We start from the raw sequence: 22,465 nt of genomic DNA on the forward strand, positions 1-22,465 counted from the left end.
AAATACTCTGAAAACATGAGCAATAATATTAAACTTTCTGGCAGATAACTCTTTCTGCTCACTCCCTTTGTCATATTCTAACTTTGTTCTCCATTCTCAACCATAATCCTTAATCTATCAAATTTATCCAACAAGGCTCTTCTTTTAATCATTCATCTTCTCATATCTATTGAAAGTTGCATTATTTTGGAACAGAATCTGATATACGGAGAAGAAATTTCATTCAAGATTCATTTACTGAGTATAAACTATGTGATTAATCTTGTAAAAAAGATAGACCAAACATATACATGAAAGAAATTAGAAATATTGTAAAGCTCCACACAATTAAGAGGGTAAAAACTACATATTAACCTGCTAAGGAAACTTAAATATAAATTAAGAGAAAATAATCAGAAAAAGCTTCTTAGAATTAATTTTGTATTGTCATGATTCAAAAAATTATCAACTAAGTTATTTTAGATTAGAGAAAATACAGACATAAAGCAAAAGATTAGGTACTGGCAATTCTTTCAAAAAGGAGAGTAACAAAAGTGGCTTGAATGAAGCAGAATGGCTTTTGCAGCTCTGGAAATACTGAACTGCATTGAGACACAATTAGAGAGTACATTCTGTTGATTTTGGTCAAGAGCAGCATGCTGAAGACACTAGTTAAGGAGTGACACGTGCCCAAGGAAGGTCAAGGTAGAGGTGAAGCAGCACTTGCTCCCTTCATGATTTCGTGCCTATATCCCTTCTGAATGTGCTTTTTCGCTTAAAAGGGGCCCCAACATCATAAGAAAAAATCCAAGGTCTGCTTGGTGACTTCCCTATTCATATAAAAATATATTAGCCAACTGCATTTTCAAGAATGTTGGGGGGAGAGCAGAGAAGCTGTGGGAAACATTGAGTAACTTTAAATCTCTTTAGGAAATACAACAAAAAATAGATTTTGTAAATGCTTCCACTTCATTTCTCTCATCTGAAATTAAGATACATACAACTGAAAAGTCAATCATGCCTGAAAGTGATTACTTTTTATGATTAGGAAAAAAAATACCTTGTAATCCACTCCCCCAATTATTTTCCGAACCAGTTTAAATGTTAAGGCCCAAAGTTGTGTTCTTTCCCACTCGAGAGTGTCAGAATTTATCAGGGATTCACAAACCATCCTAGAAGAAAGGAATACCCATTCCGGTTATAAGACAGAATTTTGTAAGTTTTCTAATAGCCAAGGTCTGTGTACTCTAGATATTACATTTGTTTTAGTGATTATTTTTTCATAAAGGTACATTACCCAAGCAAACTTTTAAAAAATTTATGTATAATATTTTACATATTATGCTTGTATGAAAGAATAAACACAAAGAACTAAATAATATTGATTATGTTATAGTTTTTCTAGACAGAAATCAAAAGACAGATGGTTAAATGTTTACCATCTATCAACTTGTTGGAGATTGTATTTTCCCAAGATGGCTGCAACAAGATTTTCGATCCTCATGCTTTTCTGAAATGTGACATCGATATTCCTCCCATGAAGAGGTGGAAAGAGGGTCTACATTCTCTTTCCTTAAATCTGGACAGGCCTAAGACTATGGCAAAAGGAACACTGTGTGACTTCCAAGGCAAAGTGATACAGCTTCTGCCTAGCCTTCTTCTGAATGCTTGCTCTTGGATGCCACCAGGCTACGAGAAAGTCATGTCACATGGAGAGGGCACATGCAGGTTCCAGCCAATAGCCCCAACTGAGGTCCCAGATGATAGCCAGGCACCAATCACCAGACATATTGAAGGCAAAGCCTTTGTCATGACTCCAGTCCTAGCCACCATCTGACTATAATCACCAGACTCTCAGAAAAAACTGCCTGCTAAGCCCACTCAACCACCATAACCATGAATGTAAATAAAATGATTATTACTGTTTTAAGTAATAAAGTTTTGAGGTAATTCTTTATGTAGCAAAAGTTAAGTGGAACAAGCTCATCAGAGTGATTTTAGCCCCTGCAAGGCAAAGCCTGCCTGGTTTTGAGCCTTTAAATATAGAATTCTAATAATATTGTATCCTAGAAACCAAAACCTAAAGAATTAGGAAGAATTGCTTGTTGAGCCTAACTTCCTTCTTCATTTTCTTATCCTTTTACAACAACCTCAACCAATTACCAAACAGTAATAAAAAAGAAAATTCTTCAGGTTGCTCATGCCCACCATTAAACATACCTGGGTGGAAGAAGCCCAGTCTCGACTGCCATTGCTAAACAGTCATAAAGAAAAGAAATTCTTTTAGGACTATGCTGGCCATGAATGAATTTAACAATCCACTGGATGCATTGTTCATGAGATTCCTAGAAAAATCAGAAAATGATTATATATTAAGTCTAAAGTTATATCTCGTAATTAAATTGTTAATGCTACACTTGGGAGTATACCAAGATTATACCACTATAAACATTCGTAGACGGAGACAATTAAAAAAGAAAAAAATTCGGATTTAGTATTTTAGTTATATTAAATTTAAAATCTTACAATTATATAGATTAAACTCCCACCACTTTTATTACATGGGACCGCCAAAAAGAATAAGATTTTATTATCATATTACTGGTCAATAGAAAACTCTAATACAGATTTTTTTTAAGGCACTCTGAACAATAACCTTGAAAGTAGATATAAATATTCCTGTCACCACGGGGAAAAAAATCCATCATATGTTCGTACATCAGTCTCATGGGAATTTAGTATGAATCTAATCCCTAAGAGCCCAACCAATTATGAATCCAATGACATAGCAAATTTCTAGATTTCTGTAACTTTAAACCTGATACTGAAATGTAGTGCCCATATCAAAGCCTGTCTGCTAGGATATCCTCAAAAGAGCCTGTGTCCCATTCCTCTGCACTACCACTGTCCCTCATACATACTTCTATTGTTGAACGTATAATGTTGATTTAGAAATATGTTTTCTTCCTGGCTCCCGCATTAAAATCTTTTTGAAGATAAGGACCATACCTTAACTCATGAAATATTTAATAAATTACTAAAAATTTTAAATATTTTGGAAAGATGTTCAACATCACTCAGGAAATGCAAAATAAAACTATACCGAGATAAATTTCTCATGTTTTAGATTGGCAAAATTAAAAAGTCCATTAACATTCTATAGTGAGGCTATAAGGAATATGTACTCTCATACATTGCTAATGGGAGAATAAACTGGTGACCCTTATAGAAAGCTATTAGGCAATTTCCATAAAAATTACAAATAGACATATGCTCTGACCCAGCAATACTACTTCCAGGAATTCATCCTGTGTTCTATGTATAATATTATTCGTTTTGCATTGTTTAAAGTGGAAATGATACGAAACAATCTAAATGTCAGTCAGTTGGAGACTGGTTTAATTAAGGAAAGTACAGCTGTAAAATAAATATTACGCTACAAGCAAAGAAGGCAGGCAGAAATTTTAACTTTTAGGGGATTGCTGTAGAATTTATATTAAAGAGAAAAAAAGCAAGGTGCTAATGAACAGTGTACATAATGTATGACCATTCTATAAAAATAATTTTATATGCATAAAATACTTTCTTGAAGGAAATATAAATTGAGAATCTTGGGTGCAAAAAGGAAAAAGAACAGATAATGAGCTGAGAGAGATGAAAGGCAGACTATTAATTGGGTCTACCTTTTTATACCTTTCACGTTTTGAACCATATGAATATATTACCTATTAAAACATAATTAAAACACTTAGGAAAAAAAAGAATGTATTGCCACTATATGATCCATATGTGAGTAGCAAGTCTTACCATCATCCACTCAAATGCAAACATTTTCCTACTTATAATAAACCATGAGAAGATAATGTACTACTGGCACATAAACTCTTTAAGGATCAAAATTTTGTCTTTTTCAGGGATATATTTTCTAATGACTGTTCTTTGTTACTAAGTTTTACTGCTCCTTTCCTCATTTTTATTATTTTATATTCTTATTACAAAATCGTTATCCTTATTGTGGCATTTTGTATTTTTACTATAGTACCTTTATTATAGTATCTCTAAATCAATAGTGTTAGTTCCTTTGTTGAGAAAATGAATGAAATTTTTAATCATCCATAAATTTCTTTATAATCTCTAACACAGCTGTTTCCAAGTGCACCAACTAAATCAGAATAGGATAAAAATGGTTTTATATAATCCAACATGGGGAGAATTAAAAAATCATCTCACTCTGTGCATCAACTGGACTTTCCAATACAGGTTCTCCACTGGAATATGAATTGAAACTAACGAAACGGGAATAGTCAAAAGATGAAGACAATTTTATCTCTCCCTTTCTTGAAAGACCTCAATAGCAACATCAAAGTAAATGTAAAAAAAAAAAAGGGGAGGGTCAAAAATCATCAGCTGAATATATCAAAAATGCATTACTCACCTGAGAAAGACCACTCCAAAACTGTCTGAAGGCCCCCAAACAGCTAATTAGTTTTGTTTTTTCATCTTCAGGGGTGTCCATAAACATTCTATAAACAAAAATCACATTATTTGCTACTAGTTTTAAAAAGGTAATTAATTCAACGTAACCAGAAGAGTGGATCTTATAAACCTCCAAGATAAATTTAACTAAAATCTTACAAAGATACACTCAACGTAAAAACGCAAAAATCTCCCATGCATATACTTACCCAGGGAAAGCTTCTTCTATAATTTCCGTTTTCTGTAAAAAACAAAAGAAAACTATGTAAATTAAAAAAAAAAAAAAAAAAGGGTTCCCAGGGCAAATATTACAATGTAACACAGGGCGAGTCATCTCAATCACCTACATACAGAAACTAACAATAGCTGTCTGGCCTGTCACAATAGATGTTGTGGAATTTGACAGCAGTTTGAGACTTGCTAAACCTCTGCACAAAAACGCGGTGTCACAACAAAGGGGAGTGGGGGTGTCCGAGGGGGGTTCCATATTCTGCTGCCCAGAGTCTTCCCCTCGCCCAGCCGTCGCTCTGGATCCCTGGCCCTTCCACTCACCACCACCTCCTCGAAAATGCTCTGCAGTTGCGTCTCCATCTGTACCATCGCCCCGGTCTTCCTTGGGCGCCCCGCGCACAGCTCGTGGTCAGACCCGAGCTCCAAGAATAGAAGGGCAGAGACGCCCGCAAGATACTGTTTTCCTCCTCAAGCGCTCAACTGAGAGGGTCCCTCTGGGGCCCAGCAAAAAAACCACCGTGGCCCGCACGGAAGCGAAAGGAAGCTCCCAGTGCTCTCCACTTACAAAACCCCGGGAAACCAGGGACCCAGCTAGTGGTTCCGCCTGTGGAGAAGGGCGGCCCGCGAGCCGGAGATCGCCCCCAAGTGGAGACTCGGGTCTGTCACCTTGAGGTGTTGTCGGCTGCAAGGCCGCCACCTCCCGGCTGGAGAGGGAGTTGCTTCCTCCTCTGGCTAAAGCTTTTGCATAATGGAGCCTGCTGCCTGTGGGCAATGTTTCTGCGGCTGCCTGTGTCAACCTGATGTCTGTGAGCTGCTGAACATCGGTCCTTCTGTAGCTCCGTCAGCAAACTGGAGCCAGGAGTTGAAACCATGCTTTTCCTGACCACAGGGACCATGTCTTCTCAACTATGGTAACCTCAGTGCCTTGCACAATGCCAGACACATAGCAGGTTGTCAATGACGGTTTGAAAAAAAGAATGAAAGCATTATTACTGACTTTTAATTAGAATAATGATACTTACCATTTTTTAGTTATAATAATCTAAAAATAACATTTATCAGTTTCTGAATACCTATACTATTTGGTTGGGGTAGGGGTAGAAAAGGGTGGCAAAGAGGAAGGCTGATCCACTGGTGTGATCAGAGCAGATTCACTGGCTGGTGTGCCCAGAACCACTTTATTCCTTCAAGTGGGGAAACTTGTCCATCAAGTTGATTTAAGGGTCTCCATTATCCTCTAAAACATCTTTGTGCGTAACTGGTAGAGTAGTTCATTTATAGAACATTTATCCACTGTTCACTCAGTGCTAGTCATGAACTGTTATGGTAATCAATTTTGTAGAATGAACTGTTGTGGTAATCAATTTTGTAGAATGCCGAAGCTAAAAGGATGACAGAGCTAGAATTATTAAAATCCAAGTTCCCTAACAATCTACTGTTTTTTGTGTGTGTGCTAAACAAATTATCTTGTGGATTATCTTTAATCAGATACTCTTCTAAAACAATTTTCATCTATCAGGCAGATTTTCATGCTTCAACTCTGTTTCCATATTAGTGTATTCTCAGCAAATGTCAGCTAATCTTAATATTAGCCAGGGCTTGTGTAATTAAAAAGATAAAATAGCCAGGAAAGAACATTTTAGCCATAACAAAATATAAATTAATTTTCATATCATGCTTGCTGATGCTCCAGTCATTGAATGAAAATTAACCATCCATTTCAAGACCTTCTTAATGTGTTTCTCCATATTCGTTTTGAAAATTGATGTGTAATTTATATATACAACGAAATGCATAAATTTTAAATGTACATTTCAATGAATTTTGACAAATGTTTGTGTTGTAGCCGCCAGCCCCCGAAAGACACATGGACCACCAGAAATCAGTGAGTTATAGGAAACATGCTCTTTATTCAGCCAGCTGGGTCTGCCAGGGGTACGCAGACCCCAAATTAAGCAGCCCCGAAATGTAGAGGTACAGTGTTTTTAAGCCCTAAATCCCATTCCTCATTCTGTCTTAAACACAAAGGTCTATTTTTCTCCTATTCACTACCTGTCAACCCACAGGTCGGTTGTGCAAGCGGGAGTACAGAAGCAGAAAGCTTATTGTTAGAATGTTATGTTCCCATGGGTGATAGCCTATGTTCCTATGGGCAATAGCCTATGTTCCTATGGGCGATATAGCCAAGCAGTAATTTTCCAGCCAGCACATTTCCACCTGTTCAACTACCACCTCCATGAAGATATGGAACACTTCTATCACCCCGGAAAGTTCCGTTATCTCTTTGCAGTCAACTGCCCTCCTAGCAGCAAACACTGTTTTAATTTATGTAACCATTAATTAGTTTGCAAGTTCTTGGAGTAATTTAATTAGAATCACACAGTATGTGTCTAGCTTCTTCCATTAAACATTATAGTTTGAGATCCACTTGTGACAGCCTGCTGAAATGTAAAAACGTTAAAGGATAATTAAAACCTGAAACTGGACAAAGGAAGTCTATACCTTAGGCCTAGTTTCTGGAACCCCTAACCGCATTCTGTTAATCATGAAACTTGTAACAATGAGCTCATACGCTAACTGCCAATTTTAGCCTGTGTAACCCTGCTTGCTTGCGTGGCATGAAAAACGATCAATTGTATATAAGCTGAAAATTACTGTTTGGCCATCGCCCATGAGAATACTGGCTATTGCCTATAGGAACATAGACAATCACCCATGGGAACATAACATTCTAACAACAAGCTTTCTGCTTCTGTACTCCCCGCTTGCACACCTGACCAGTGGGTTGACAGGTAGTAAATAAGAGAGAAATAGACCTTTGTGTTTAAGATAGAATGAAGAATGGGATTTAGGGCTTAAAAACCTTGTATCTTGGCATTTTGGGGCTGCTCCTTTGTATAGGACAGCCGCCGGCTAATAAACAGCTTTTGAGAGCATACTTGGTTTGGTCTATTCTATACAGGCCACAACACACTCATGTGTATCACTCTACTATATGACTCTAATACAGATTATTTATTGATCCACCAGTTGGTGGTGAAAACTTATAAGAACTTTAATTTCATAACTTATGGGCCAGTTTTTTGTTCTTGTTTTTGTTTTTATACTGTGAATGAAAAAAGGGGTTCTATGGAGAGTAACCTCAAAGGGTGATCTGATCATAAATTTCTAACTGGGCAGGTCATGGTGGGTAGTCAAGCCTCAGGTCTATAACTTCTTTAGTAAGCCCTGCCCATTGTTCTTGTGCATCTAGGTTAACACACCTTTGAAATACCAGAAGTAATACCAGAAGCGGGTATTAACCCTCAAGAGAGCACATAATCTTATTAACTATCCTGTAATCCAGTCCTCATCTTGCTTTTATCTCATCTCCTTGTAATCTTTCCTATGCTCTCTCCTTAATTTCAAGTGCATAAAACAAGCTGCAAAACTTATATTCTGGGGAGCATCTGAGAGCTTGCTCCCCGGCATATGTCACTGGTTTGGCTCGAATAAATTTACCAGAACTCTCTACAGATCTGGATGTTTCTTGAGCTCTGAAGCTGCTCATAGAGCATAACTTTGCCCTATTGATAAATTGTAGTCCTTGCATTGTTCTTAAATGATACTCCTTGTACTAGTGTGATCAAAGACAGCCTTTTCATTCCACAGGCCTGAGATTAAACTAGGACTTTATAAATATTTAATCATATATTACCCGTCGTTCTCACGTCACGACTCCATTTGCTCCCTCACTAAATCAGCCAACCATTGAAAATCTAGTTGCTCCCACCAAGCCGAACACAAATGATGTAAGTTTATGATCTTTCTTTCTCTAGCAACTCTTTGATCAACTGTGCCTTGTAACTTTTACCTTTATAAACCCTGCCATATCTCCTCCATTTTGAAATGTAGTCTTAGTTCACTCTGAGGAAAAAATCATTACCTGAATAAACTCTCTTTAAATTTTTTTTTAAAAAGATATCTGTGGACTTTTGTTTATAGTGGATATTTATATTCAGTTTTTAACTATTTTGAATAAAGTTGTTATGAACAATCTCAAACTATCTAGCAGCAGAATTTTTGAGTTATATGCTAAGTATGTGTTTAACTTTATAAGAAATTGCCAAACAGTTTTTCAAAATAGTGTTACCATTTTTACATTCTAATACTACTAATGTTTGAGAGTTCCAATTATTCTACATCCTTGTCAGCAGTTGTTAATCTTTTTACTTTAGGCATTCTAATGGGCATGCATTTCCCTAGTTACTATTTTTTTTTAAAGTATATCTTATAAGCTATTCAAATATGTTTTGTGAAGCGTCTTTTGCTCATTATTAATCAGATAATTTCTTATATTCTTACTTATTTGTAGGAGTACTTATACATAGTCCATGCAAGAACATATAAACCTGTAAAAAATTTTTATAAAATTTATTTGAGTCAACAGACCGAAATACATGCCTCAGAGAATAACAGTTTGCAGGCATAGAGTAAGCAATCTATAATTGGTAGCTCTTGCTAACTTATGCAATTTTTAAAACTCTCTCACTCTATAATATAGCTGGACCTATCAGCAGAGTTCCAATTGTGTAGGAGGACTATGATATAAATTAAAAAGAGAGAGAAAATCCTTATTTGAGGGATAAGATTTCAGGTGGGGAAAATTGGGTCCAGAGCGATCAGCTCAATCTCTGGAGTAGCTGGAGATTGAGATTAGCTACCCGGGCAGTTAACCAGGCCCACACGATGGAGCCCCATAAAACCTCTGGACATAATGGCTCATGATAGTGTCCCTGGTTGGCAATGTTTTATGTGTATTGTCACATCTTGATGCCAGGAAAGTAATGCTGTCCACACCTCCATGGAGAGAGGACAACTGGAAACTCTACATTTGGTGCTTTCCTGGACTCTGTCCTATGCACCCTTTCCCCTTGGCTAGTTTTAATCTGTATCTTTTAGCTATAATAAACAATAACCATGAGTATAACATGAGTCCTTCTAGAAAATTATCGAACCTAAGGGTTGTCTTGAGGACTCCCAAACTTGGAATTGGTGTCAGAAATTAGGATGGCCTTGGTGACTCTCTCTTTTAACTATGCACCCCAAAATTTCAATTTTGTTAGGAAGGAAGGGAAAGGAGAAGGGAAATAGGGTGGAAGAGAAGGAGGGAAGAAGAAAGAAAGGGAGCAAGAGAGAAATGAAAATGTCAACCACTGTTTATCTGTATAGGTACATGTTTGCACACACATGGAGAAAGACTGAAAGTATTTTTGCCTATGGTAGGTATGTTAATAGCCCCACAAGGATGTTCATATTTTAATCCTAAGAACTTGAATATACGTTATATTATATGGCAAAGGGGAATTAAACTTGTAGGTACTATTAAGATCATTAATAAACTGACCTTAAAATAGGGAGATTATCCTGAATAAACCCAATGTAATCAAAAGGATCTTTAAAAATGGAAGAAGGGAGCCAGGGAATTTTGAAATCTAAAACCTCCAGTTGTCCTCTCCCATGGAGTTGTGGACAGCATTACATTCCTGGCATTAATATGTGACAATACACATAAAATATTGCCAACCAAGAAAGCTCACATGAGCCATTGTGTCCAGAGATTTTATGGAGCTCCATCATGTGGGCCTGGTTAACTGCCTGGGTAGCTGATCTCAATCTCCAGCTATTCCAGAGATTGAGCTGATCACTCTGGACCCAACCTTCCCCACCCAAAATCACATCTTTAGACTCTTTGGAGTGACCCCCTTAATGTTGAATGCTTAAAAGAAATTGCAAAACTGTTATTCTCTGGAGCATTTTAGATCTTGCTTCCAGCAATTGTCAGTTGGGGCTCAAATAAACTCATAAACATTTTCTACAGGCTTGGACATTTCTTATATTGATACTTCTAACGATGAAAAAGGAATAATTACTGTTTCTGGATATCCCTCATATTTCCTCTTTCTCCATCCTAGTTATGTATCCAAATTTGTTGGTTAGATAATTACAGACTATTTATATCGTTTATATTCTATAGCTGTTATTTACACTGTAGCAACATAGTGCATTGTGATTCCATTTTCCTTTTTTGTGCAACTTTTTGTTTTGTTTTTGATGTTAATAATTGTCTAATGCATTTTCTCTGCTTAGGTTTGAATGTTCCTATTGCTAATTCATCCAGAAACCTTTACCTGAGATGTTAATCTTTTCTTAGAAAGATTAACATAAAATGTGCAAGAATTTTATTTTCCTCTTGGGAACATCCCTCCTGTAACTTCTGCCCTCCTCTGCCTGTCTGGATTGGCTGCTCTCTAAACCTACCTCACAGCTATTGTCTAGCAGTAGCTTCTAGAGGTTCTCTTTTGTTCTCTCCTATATACATCTTTTGTTTGCTCGGTTTCATGTCTTATTCTTCCTCAATTTACTCCCTTGTTTGGGGATGGAGGAATGCACATCTTCCATTAACTTCCTCAAAAAGACTATTTTTCCCCCTAACTTTTTATTTTGAAAAAATCTAAACCTAGAACAATTGCAAGAATTTTACAATCAACACACATATTTTAAACATTTTACCACATTTGCTGTTTCTCTCTGTCTCTTCCTCTCTCTCTCTTCTCTGTGTCTTTTTCCTCTTTACTAACCATATCTCTATGTGAACTGTTTGAGAATTACTTACAGACACTATAACTTTACCCCTAAATACTTCATTGTGTGCCTTCTGAAATTCATAGGTGTAGAACTGACTTTCATAACTATGGTACATTTATCACACTCAGGAAAATTAATATCAATGTAATGCTATTATCTAAAGTTCATCCATACTCTCATTTCCTCATTGTCCCAATAATGTCCTTCCCTTATCATTTATTAATTCCATCTAGGATCCAATTAAGGGTCTTGTGTCATGTTTAGTTGTTAGGTTTCTGTTTTCCTTTAATCCAAACAGTTTGCTAACACTTTATTCCCCCCACTTTTCATAAAATTGACATTTTTGAAGATTCCAGGCAGTTTTTTTGTAGAATGTCCTTCAGTTTGGATTTGTCTCGCTTTTTATTATTATATTCAGGTTAAATATTTTATTTTCTGTAGTAATGCTTTATACATCGTGTTGTATCCTTAGAAGATTTAGCTCATTCCCTTTGATGTAGGCCATGCAGAAAACAAATACATACACATATATACAAATAAAGTTTGTGCATTTCAAGTGGTCTGCAGACATTCTCTTGAAGCCTATCCATGCAATTGCATGAAACCTTGGCAAAGACTGTTGAAAACACAATTGATGTGGGCGATGGAACTCACGTTCCCACTGCTCAGCAATAGTGCTTGAGTTACTTTTTTAGTCACATTAATGTTCACTTGAAAGAATACCTCTAAGATATTTTTATGGTCTGACTTGTTCTCCGCAAATTCATATGTTGAATTCTTAACCCCCTAGTACCCCAGAATATGACTAAATTTAGAAATAGAGTCTTTAAGGAGGTAATTAAGTTAACATGAGGTCATTAGGATGGGCCCTAATACAATATGGCTGGTGTCCTTATGAGAAGAAAAGACTGTGACAGAGACACTAGACAGGTACATGCACAGAAAGATAACTGTGTAAAGACATAAGAGAAGATGGCTATCTGCAAGTCAAGCATAGAGGCCTTAAAAGAAACCAACCTTTGATCCTGTACTTCTAGCCTCTAGAACTGTGAGAAAATAGATTTGTGTTGTTTAAGCCACCCAGTCTTGAATACCTTATTATGGCAACCCTAGAAAACGCATATAGGTACCTTTCCAAATCCCCCTAGAAAAGTTTATTATTTCCTCTTGTATTCCCCTGGTACTTCATTAACATTACTAACATAGCACATATCACATGATATTATGGTTTAAAATGTCTTTTCTTCTACCAGACTAAAGCTGTTTAGAGTGGATACAGAAACCAAACATTTTTGCATCTCTGAATACCTGGCATAAAATCTAGGGCTTGGTGGTACTTAGTTATTATTTATTACTCTGGATTGAATTAAGGCATATAAAGTCCCATTATTTCATGGGCAAGGCTTCCTTTGAGGTAATAGTTATTTCTGAAATGATGGATATAAAGATAGATTTGGATCACAAAGTTATACCTATAAGGTTATTACAATTTATAACGATCTGTTTTATTAGTCACTTATGAGGTAGACTTAGACCTCCAAGGTTATTTCTGAAACCATTAAATAATTATTCAGCAAGTGTTCATTGAATGTCTTCTGAGTGCTGGCCATCATGCTAGGTACTGGAATAAAACGGCTAGCCTAAACTAACCTAGTTCCTGCTCCCATGGAGCTGACCTGACAGAGTGGCTCCAATGTTTTGGCAAATAACCCAGTTCCTGCCAGGCTTCAAAGCAGAATTAACTCACAGCCTATAACTTCATGGATTGGCACTTGTGGGGCCAAGCCTTGGAGAACTCAAGTAGCATGGTGGCACTATGGGTTTACGATCTGTTCTGGAGGTATCTCTAGAATTTGAGTCATGAATGAGGTGGGCTTGAGAACATTAAAAACAAGAAGAGTCTACTAAAGCTTGGGAAATTTTTGGAAATGAAATTTTTTCTGAATTTTGAAATGAACAAGGGAGGGCTGCTAGTATTCTAACACTAATAAGGCAGATTGCTGCACTTGAAGGCAGGTAAGAGAAGCAGTCCTCCAGGACTCAGAGACAACCTTAGAAATGCTGATTGTTCAGTAGAATACAATGGTAATGCCACAGGAGGCATTAGATAAGGTTTCTAACTTCCTGACTCATTAGAGGTCATAATTGATGGTTCAGGTGACAAACTGGTGCTCGTTTCTTTGCATAAGTACATTAGTGCCAACCTTCAAAACATGGAAGAATTAAGGAGTAAATCAGGAATCAGCAACACTGCAAAGGGCCAGTTAGTAGATATTTTAAACTTTGTGGGCCAAGAGGCAAAACCAAAGATATTGTGTAGGTATGTGTATCAAATCAAAGATGTGTGTACTTATATACTCAGAGAGAAAACAAATTTTCACAAATTTTTATCAACAAAATTCAAAATGTAATTATAGAGTAGTTTTTTTTTTCTGGATTAGGGGATAACATTTTGTTGAATTGAGGATCAAAATTACTGTTTCCTATCTTCATGTTGATTATAAATGTTTATCTGTGCTGATTCATAATGAGATTTTATGTATTTCACCTTGGAAAATGTTTTCCAGATATGCGGGTACCACAAAATACTGATACTAATATAAAAGCGTTGACTATATTGTTTGGATGTCTAGGACCCACTTTACTTATATTTCATTTCCAAGAACTTGGCTCCTGTAGACCATGCTGAGATTTTGCCTTCTCGCTTTCTCTATACCATTGTCTCTCGGCCTTGATTTGGTATTGCTAACACCATTCCCAGCAAGACAGCTAGTTCTAGATTCAGTTTCAATACTGGATCTCCACTTGCTAAAGACTAGCATCTATCCTTTCTACACCAACTGCCCACCTGGTTAGCTTTCTGCTTTCAAGGCATACTTGTCAATGTTCCTGTAGGTTTTTCTGCCTCTTCCTTAAGATGGGTCCTTTTTTGAAGTTGGCCACCTGCCCATCCAACCCTTTTATGTTGTTTGAGATCTCCCTGCTTTGGTGGACTCCTTCCTGCTGCTGGACCTGAGCCTAGCATTTGCCTAACCTCAATCACTTCCTTCAGTGTGTCTGCTTTCTCTAAACTTTTCCAGTCTGGCTTGTCCAACTATCACCCAGCCTCTAGTGCTAGAACCAGAAAGGCTAGGCTCATAAGACTTAAGGAAGTAGATTTTGGCAGGCCCCTGGGAGTTTCCTTGGTCAGCAATGAGTGAGTTTTCTGTGATTTTAAAAGAGTTTCTTAAATTCTGTGGACACAGGGACTTTGTAGAATATGAAAAATGTTTATAATTAGTAGGATATTTAATGTAACAGTAGCTGCCTTTCAGAGCACAGGAGTTCTAGACCATTAAGCATGAAAATATGCAGAGTGAAGCTTTCAGAATCCAGAAGGTGCAGATTGTTCTAAAATTGAAGGGAAAGGAATAGTGAGGCTTCCAAGGTTCAAGTAACTTAGAAAGTGTGAGTTCAGGTTCAAGTGACACAGGTGGCCTATTCCAAAGTCTATGTTGCATGGAGGGTGTGGATTTGGCTGGTGTCCAATGCTCAGCTGAACTATTAGGAATAAGTTTCTAAGACTCAAAAGAGATTGGGGTTTGGGGTTCAGTTAGGGGAATTGCTGTAGCATAAAATGTGACTAGAGACTGGGCAATGCCAGCATCTCTAGGTGGATTCCCTGAGGTTTATTCACCTCAGGACTTGAGAGACTAAGATATTTTTCCATTATAATATTCAAAATTTAGTAATTTAGAGAAAATCTGAGATTACCTTAAAAATGAAGAATTTGTTGTCAAGAGTCAATTAAATTATAAGTGACAGACTTTATCATAGGCCTCCTTACTTCTTTATTTAGTGCTTTTTGTATCCTCAGAGTTGAGGGGGTTGAGGGACGAGGGTAGAAGAAGAAGAGAGGGGAGTTCTTGCAGTGTGGGATGGAACAATTTACATAGTAAAAATATAGAGGCAGAGTCAGTACCTTGGTAAACAAAGCTAGTATAGAATCAAGTGACATCTTGGATAATATAAGGAAGTAGAATCTGGAAGTGCTGCTGGTGCATCAGATAAGCATTCTGAAGTCAAGCTGTAGAAGTTATTTCAGGAAATATCAAGAGAAGAAGTTTAAAATCAAGCAGACAGAAACCAAGAGAGCAGATCCTGAAGGTCCAAGTAAGGTGGAGAGGTCAGAAATGAGGCAAAGTCTTAAAAAGAAGGAAACATGTGAGAAGGTGTCCAAAGAGTATGTCGGTCAGGATTCTCCGAGAAAGAGAACCAGGAGAGACAGAGGTGGAGACGGAGATGAGAGCGAGGAAGGGAGAGGGAGAAGAATGGGCTCACGTGCTTGTGGTGCTGGCCAGTCCAAAATCCAGAGGGCAGGCAGGTTTTCAGGCTAATGCTTTACTTTGAGGCAGAATTTCTTTTTCTCTGGTAAACCTGTTTTTGTTCTTAAGGCCATCAACTGATTAGATGAAACCTACCCACATTATTGACGGTAATCTCCCTTACTCACAATCAATGTGTTGTAGATGTTACCACATCTACAAAATATTGTGACAGCAATACCCTAGATTAGTGTTTGATGAAGTAACTGGTTACTAGAACCTAGCCAAGTCCACATGTGCACATAGGCAATTAGAATCTGGAAAAATTGAAGGCATTTGTCAGATGACTAGATAAAAGCCATAAGTCCTAGGAATCTCCTAATTTTGAGACAAATTGTGATGTCATCCTGATCTTTCTTTATATAATCAGTATGACACAACGACAATAACAGAACTCCCTCAAGTGGGAGCCTGAAGACCTGATGAAATCTCACTTTTGAGATGTCACTAGCCAAGGTGATCTTGGGCAAGTGATCAAGCCCCTGGGGTCCTTGAACCTTGCCTGTAAAATTGGCAAGTTTGATAATAAACCCGAGTTAAATTTTTGCAGAAGAAATTCAAAAGTGCATGCACCACTAAAAGCAAAGTGTTTAGACTGAACTTGACTGCATATGAAATCACTTGGAGGGATATTTAAAAAAATACTGCTTCCTTAGCCAAAACTCCAGAAGATTCTAATTCAATTTACGTGAAACCTGGGATTTGAAATTTTAGAAATTAAAATTAAAAAAAACTACTTTGGATATTTCTAAGTTTATCCAGTGTAGAGAACCACTTGCCAAAGGTATTCAAATACGTTTTTGTTCATTTGTGATTTTAAAGACCACTGTGGTCTGTGGAAAGAAGTCTGCGAGATTCTGGATTGATTGTCTTTTTGGCACCTTTTAGTTTTAAAACTAATTTCTTCCGCTACAGCAACGAATGCAGTTGCTTCCACTGGTTAGGCCCATAGGTGTAATTGGTGAAGTGGAGGTATTCTGGACTGAGGAAGTGATAGCAGGGAAGGATAGCACAAATCTTCAAGGTCACAGAAGGAAACCCAACTCTTACCCTGCAGATTTTTCCTTAAGGGAGAAATAACAGGAAAAACTTCAATAACAGAGAAAGGGATTTAGTCATGATTTTCAAAAATATCCTTTACATTTATGCATCATTGTATTAGTAGAGTAGGTTCCTTTCTTATTTATTTATTTTTTTGCACTGCTTTTAGGGTTGGACTGGTTTAGAATAGTGTTTTCCAATGCGTGTACTGCAGCGTACAGGATTTTTATAATCTTCATTTTATAAAAGAGTTCTCAAACTCTGTTTGACCAAAGAAGTTACAATGGAGTAATGTTCCATGGAATCATACTTTGAGAATTATTGCCTTCGGATATTTAAACTAAGAAGGGCTTAACATTCACAATTTACTATAACTCTCTTTGGTCACACTGCTATTAATTTAGCTTCTTTCATCATAAGTACATGTACCAGGATGCTCTGGTTATCTATATAAATAAGAAAAGAGCCCGTTAAACTGGTTAGTGAAAATAATCTTGGCTTTGGGGATATAGAAAACTTGCATTCCAGTTCTGCCATTGAGTAAATAGAGTAAATATGTGATTTGGGACAAGTAACATAATTTAAATAATTAGAGCTTTACTTTAACTCATCTACAAAATAGAGATAACATGTTTATAAGGCACATTGTTAAGTTTGACATGAGATAATGTATATAAAAATATGTCAGATTGTGAACATTGTAAAATGCAAAATATAATTATCACATAATTAACTACTTTACATATATATATTTAGCAGAATTGGAATTCCTACTATGATTAAAGTGCATTTTTAATGTTAGTTTTCAACTATGACATGAAGTTTATGTAAATATAGAAACTCTCTGGAACTTAGATAGCAAGGCCTTTTCTTTTGGATATTTTTAGTGTAAACTATAAGGAAAGCACAGTTATCTACAGTGTACTAGAAATAAACTTTCATATCTCAACACTATTGTTATTACAACTTTTTTCTTCTCTCTTGATTGCCCAATCACTAAAGAGCAGTGATCTTCCCAGATAAAAGTCAGTCATATGCAACTCATACAGTTTCTCTTTGCCAGACTAGAAAAAGGAAAGAGTAATCTGTCTCTGGTAAAACAGGTTTATACAGCTAAAAGAATAATGGATTCTCAGCTGACTTTATCAATGGAAAAGACTGTTAAGGAGAGCACTGTTAAGAAATATAGAATAATTTGTATTGTAAGTACAAGTTTATTTAAGTTTTATTTTTATTTTACTTTATTGTAAGTACAGTTCTTTTAGTCTTTCTAGTTTTGTGACAAATGTTAAATATATGACTCCCTACTTATATTTGTGTTACTATTTAAATGTAAAGTTTCAAGTAATTGTGTTCAGTTTTATCCCTTGTGATAACTTTAATGTTAATATTTTACCGATATTTTATAAATAAAAAAATTTGAGTAACTACAAATGAACCTTTGATCAATCTAAAAAGTTGGGAACTGTGGGAGAACAATTTGCAGCATTTATTTTAGCACGATTATAATTACTTCCCAAGTCACCTTTTCATTGCGTGAATATTTTAAGATCAGAGAGTGAGAAATTCAAATGACTGTATTTTACATTCTTTGTTGGACTATTGATTTTATCCTATTTTACTTCACTCCTAGAGATGGTCTCATTTGCCTATTTTATCTTTCTTGTTCTTATATGGTAAGATCGTCCCTGTTTAAAAAAAAAAAAAAAGGTTTTCTTGATTTTTACCATCAGACTTTCAGGAAAAGGGCATCTCTCCTTATTGCGTTGGTTTTTTCGCCACCCAACCATTCCCTGTCTAGTTTTGTTTTTACTGTACTGAAGTAACCCTCTTGGAAGCCAGTCTTCCACCTGTCCTTTTCTTGAATCTCCATAACAAACAATACATGAATAATGCTGAGTATTTTCTCACTTTGAATTATTCTCTCCTTTTGTTTCCAAAATTGCATTAAAATTCCCATTGTTATGACTTTTCTTGTTATCTGCATTCTCTTGGCTGATTTATCTTTCTTTCCAAAAGATAAATATCTTCTACCAAATCTTATCTAAAGATATTTCCTTTAGATAATCTCATCTTCTTTCATGGTTTTAAGAGTAATATCAAAAACTCCAAACATACCCCCAGCTCTGATCTCTCCTTGAGTTTCTGTCACACAATTTCAAGTGCCTGCTTGCTGGCTCCTCATACAGTACCTCAAGCCAAAACCAACTGAATAATTTTTTCATACCTATTCTGCCACCGTTTTCTCCTAAATCCCCTACTTTAGTTAATGTCACCACCATTTTCTCACTCAAGCATTGTTTCAAGGAATAAATGAAACAATATGTGTAAGGGTTGAGCCCAGTGACTATCACAAAGTAAATGCTCAAGATATTCTATTTGTTTATAATCCTTCTAAGAACTTTGGAGCAACTCTGTTAGCTCTTATGCCATTTATTATATTTATCCTCTTATAAACTCAGGAAATCATAAACTCCTTGGGAGCAAAACTCATGCATCATTTATTTCCCTTCTTTGTATCCTTCTAGTGGTTTACTAGTACATATAATAGAAGTTCAATATTTCAAAATCACATTTTAAAATATTTCAAAGGTACCCTTATGTTTCCAAATTTTAATGTTTCATTTAAAAATTTTAAAGCACTTTACATTCAGTCAAGCTAAAGCCAAATGGTGAATTCTCAGTGATTTTCAAAGTCCAGAACTCTCCCCTCTTCATTTTGTAGATTAGATAGTTTAAGATATATATGCACCTCAATATCAAGCAGCTTATTCAAAATTACATATTTAGAATGAATAATTATATGAGATTAAAAACAAACCTTAACTATGAAGGAGCTTACAGAATAATGCAGAGAGCAAGCCATAAATAAGTACAAAGTCAGCTAGATGTTTATTTCTCCAGCAAGCTTGAATTGCCAAGGACTGAAGATAAGATGTACACGGAAATATGTCAGTTTGTAAATTTATGATGCATGAGGTTTATGGTAGGAAAGTTTCCCAGTGTTTTGTTTCTTTGTAGAATTCCTAGTCTTGGTCACCAGTGACTTTTAATAATCATAAGGGATGCGAATGCTGTTATTTAATAACGGTTTCTGTTCACCTTTCCTTTTCCATCTCTGCACTGAATCAATACCTGCTGGAAGGTCATTGACCCTTGGGTGACCTTTGAGACTTCATATGAGAATTGTTTTCATAGTATTTTAACATATTTTCCTAATTGTTGAATTCACTTCTATTATAAAAGTCAGATATGTTAATTTTTCAGTTGATTTTCAGAGTGAAAACAAAAAAAATCAGCATTTTATATGGGTCTTTATTATCTGAGCAAATTTAATGCTGTATTTTTTTCTTCATGAAAGTGGTTTAAAAAGTTATAGCAAAAGTTATTGGTACGATAAAATACTTTTCTAAGTAATTCATGTGTCTGTTGCATTCATATTCTTTATGGTAACATATATTATTCAAGCTCTCTCATCCAGCATGCTTATCAATAGACTTAATGGATGGGGAAAGAGGTAAATGGGAAGAATTCTCTTTAATTATATCACAGTTTAATTCTAATTGTAGCATAAAGTCCATTACACTGAGGAGCTTTGTCAACAGTAGTGATATGATACTAAATGATACATGATCTTTGGTCACACAGCTTCCAAGCTGTCCTAATTCATTTGTTTGAGTGTAGAGCAAAGCAGAACATCTGCTAGTTAATTATTTGAACACTATAGTTTTGTGCATGTTAAACATTGTCCTCTGATGGACAGAATGGGGGAAAGATACCCTGCAGGCTGTAATGAGGTAGTTAACAATTTCACAGTTTTTGATAGGCTTTTAGATAAATGATCTCCAAACAGGTGTCTAGTTAAGAAAGGAAAAAGGGCAAAGGTAAATGATTCCCATAGTTTCATGGGTTTAATTCAATCTGAGGTTAAGCTAGCTGGAACTAATGTATTTAAATTTGAAGATCTGTAATAAATGGTATTTTAAAATGCTTCCCAAACCTTTCTTAATTTTTGTCATTAAATAAAATTATATACCTCTATCATCGTTGGATCTGGTATCATGTATAACCAACACACTGTGTGTCCTTCATATTCACTGAGGGAGGGTGGTTATCTGGATTTTTGTGTATATATATATTTAATTGTAAAGGTTACTTTTCTTTTTTCTGTAATAGGTTCTTCTTGTTTTGTTGGTGTTTGTGACTCTCGGCTTAGGCCTGCAGCTTGGACTCAGAAAACTAGATGAGCAAGGTATACCCCTCAGTGTTTTCTCGACATTTGCCAATTTCTTCTTTCTCCTCCCCTTCACCCTCTCTCCCCTGAGTCTCCTCTCTTGTACACGTAGCACTCTCCTACTAGCTTCTCTTTCTCTCAACTCCACTTATCAGGAACCCACATCTGTGATTAGTATTATTTGCTGTCATTTATGGACTTTACTTTTTGCCCTCATCCCCCTGCTCTTTTCAGAGTCATGGCATTTCTATTGTGGCACAATCAATTCTAAGACCCATGGAGCCGACTGAGGTGAATTATGAGGCTTTATTAGCTGGCCGGGACAGACTCTACCACGCAGAGTTTGAGATCAGCCCCGAGCTCGCAAAAGAGGCAGTTTATAAAACCTAGAACCACACCCTGGTTTAACATCAAACAAGCAAACAGATTAACCCTAGTTAACATCAAACAAGTAAGCAGATTACAGAAGCAGAAGTTGGCCCTTAGCATATCTTTGCCCAGAACCACACCCTTAACATTTCCAATATTTTCCTCTTACTTTTCCTTAATTTCATAAAGGACTTTGATAACAGAACCAAAGACTCCTGACCCAGTTTCCACTCTAATCTTTAATGTCCACTAATAAATTTGGCCTTGAAAGTCTTCATTGCTCCCTTCCCAGGACCTCCTGCCATTTTTCCTGCATCTTGATATCACGTGAGTATTGCTCCATCCCTGAAACCTCATAATTTCTTGGTTAGGCAGTGCCACATTCTTGAAATGAGGTGCAAAATAAAAGCTTCACATTTTTTTTTTTCTCATAAGAAGCAAAGGAAAAAATAGAAGATATATGCCCCCAAATATCAAAACACCTCACATCTCTTTTGCCATATCTCACTAGTTTGAACAGTAAATAAACCATTTGCAAAGATTATATAAAAAGCACTTTTTATAATCTTGTTATGTATTATTTTGGTACTTTTATTAAGGAGAAGAATGAGTCAAATGTTAGATAATTTATCTCCTTTTTCAATTTGGCTGATTAACTTCTAGTTTGACTCCAGGAGGAAAAGTCTTATCAGTTCTTCGTTAAGGACACTCTTGGTGAGCTTAACTGACAATTTTCCAATTATGTTTTCACTTAAGAATGAATAAACACTAAGTACCCCTTAGCGTAACATGGAAACACAGTGGAACCAAAAAGACGGACATTACCTGCAAAGTTACTGTCCTGTCTTGGTCACTTGGTTGTTTTGTTTCTGAACTACAGTAACAGTCCTAGATCTGACAAATACTGGCAGGTCATTTTTGTGGTATTATTCTATGTTAGCGCCCACGGGTGGGCATCATTTCTTGGGTATTTTGTCCCACAAATCATAATTTAATAGCAAGAAGCTTATACTAATATTTGAATAAAATCTCCAGCTCTTTCACCTTCTTCCTCCTTTGAGTCCTGGCTGGCTTCCCAGAGATATTGTCCTCATTTTCTTCCTTTTATCTTGGTCTATCAGCCCTTATCTGGCATCACTTTCTT

The 22,465-nt window shown here is 36.3% G+C and overlaps 2 protein-coding genes across 7 annotated transcripts in view; one reads left to right on the top strand and one right to left on the bottom strand.

Annotated features, from left to right (window-relative positions):
• Nucleotides 1-5,245, bottom strand: part of MED23 (mediator complex subunit 23) — a 38,115-nt gene extending 32,870 nt beyond the window's left edge. For 2 of the 3 annotated variants that reach the window (XM_039849940.1, XM_039849942.1), the window contains exons 1-5: nucleotides 5,008-5,245; nucleotides 4,665-4,696; nucleotides 4,415-4,502; nucleotides 2,200-2,324; nucleotides 1,040-1,151 (exon numbers count right to left, since the gene is read on the bottom strand). In XM_039849940.1, coding sequence (XP_039705874.1) covers nucleotides 1,040-1,151; nucleotides 2,200-2,324; nucleotides 4,415-4,502; nucleotides 4,665-4,696; nucleotides 5,008-5,055 — 405 coding nt within the window. In that variant the 5' untranslated portion in view covers nucleotides 5,056-5,245. The remainder of the gene's footprint in view (nucleotides 1-1,039; nucleotides 1,152-2,199; nucleotides 2,325-4,414; nucleotides 4,503-4,664; nucleotides 4,697-5,007) is intronic. The other variant, XM_039849941.1, reaches the window with a different exon arrangement.
• Nucleotides 5,246-5,405: 160 nt separating this feature from the next.
• ENPP3 (ectonucleotide pyrophosphatase/phosphodiesterase 3) overlaps nucleotides 5,406-22,465 on the top strand; it is a 75,119-nt gene continuing 58,059 nt past the window's right edge. For 3 of the 4 annotated variants that reach the window (XR_005650101.1, XM_039849945.1, XM_039849943.1), the window contains exons 1-2: nucleotides 17,789-17,920; nucleotides 20,895-20,970. Coding sequence is in view for 3 of the 4 variants with exons in the window: in XM_039849945.1 (XP_039705879.1) it covers nucleotides 17,843-17,920; nucleotides 20,895-20,970 (154 nt within the window). In the remaining variant the exon portion in view is untranslated. Of the gene's footprint in view, nucleotides 5,598-17,788; nucleotides 17,921-20,894; nucleotides 20,971-22,465 lie in introns of those variants that run through there. The other variant, XM_039849944.1, reaches the window with a different exon arrangement.

This window comes from Pteropus medius, unplaced genomic scaffold (genome assembly GCF_902729225.1).
Source record: "Pteropus medius unplaced genomic scaffold, Ma_sr-lr_union100, whole genome shotgun sequence".
Classification (NCBI taxonomy): domain Eukaryota; kingdom Metazoa; phylum Chordata; class Mammalia; order Chiroptera; family Pteropodidae; genus Pteropus; species Pteropus medius.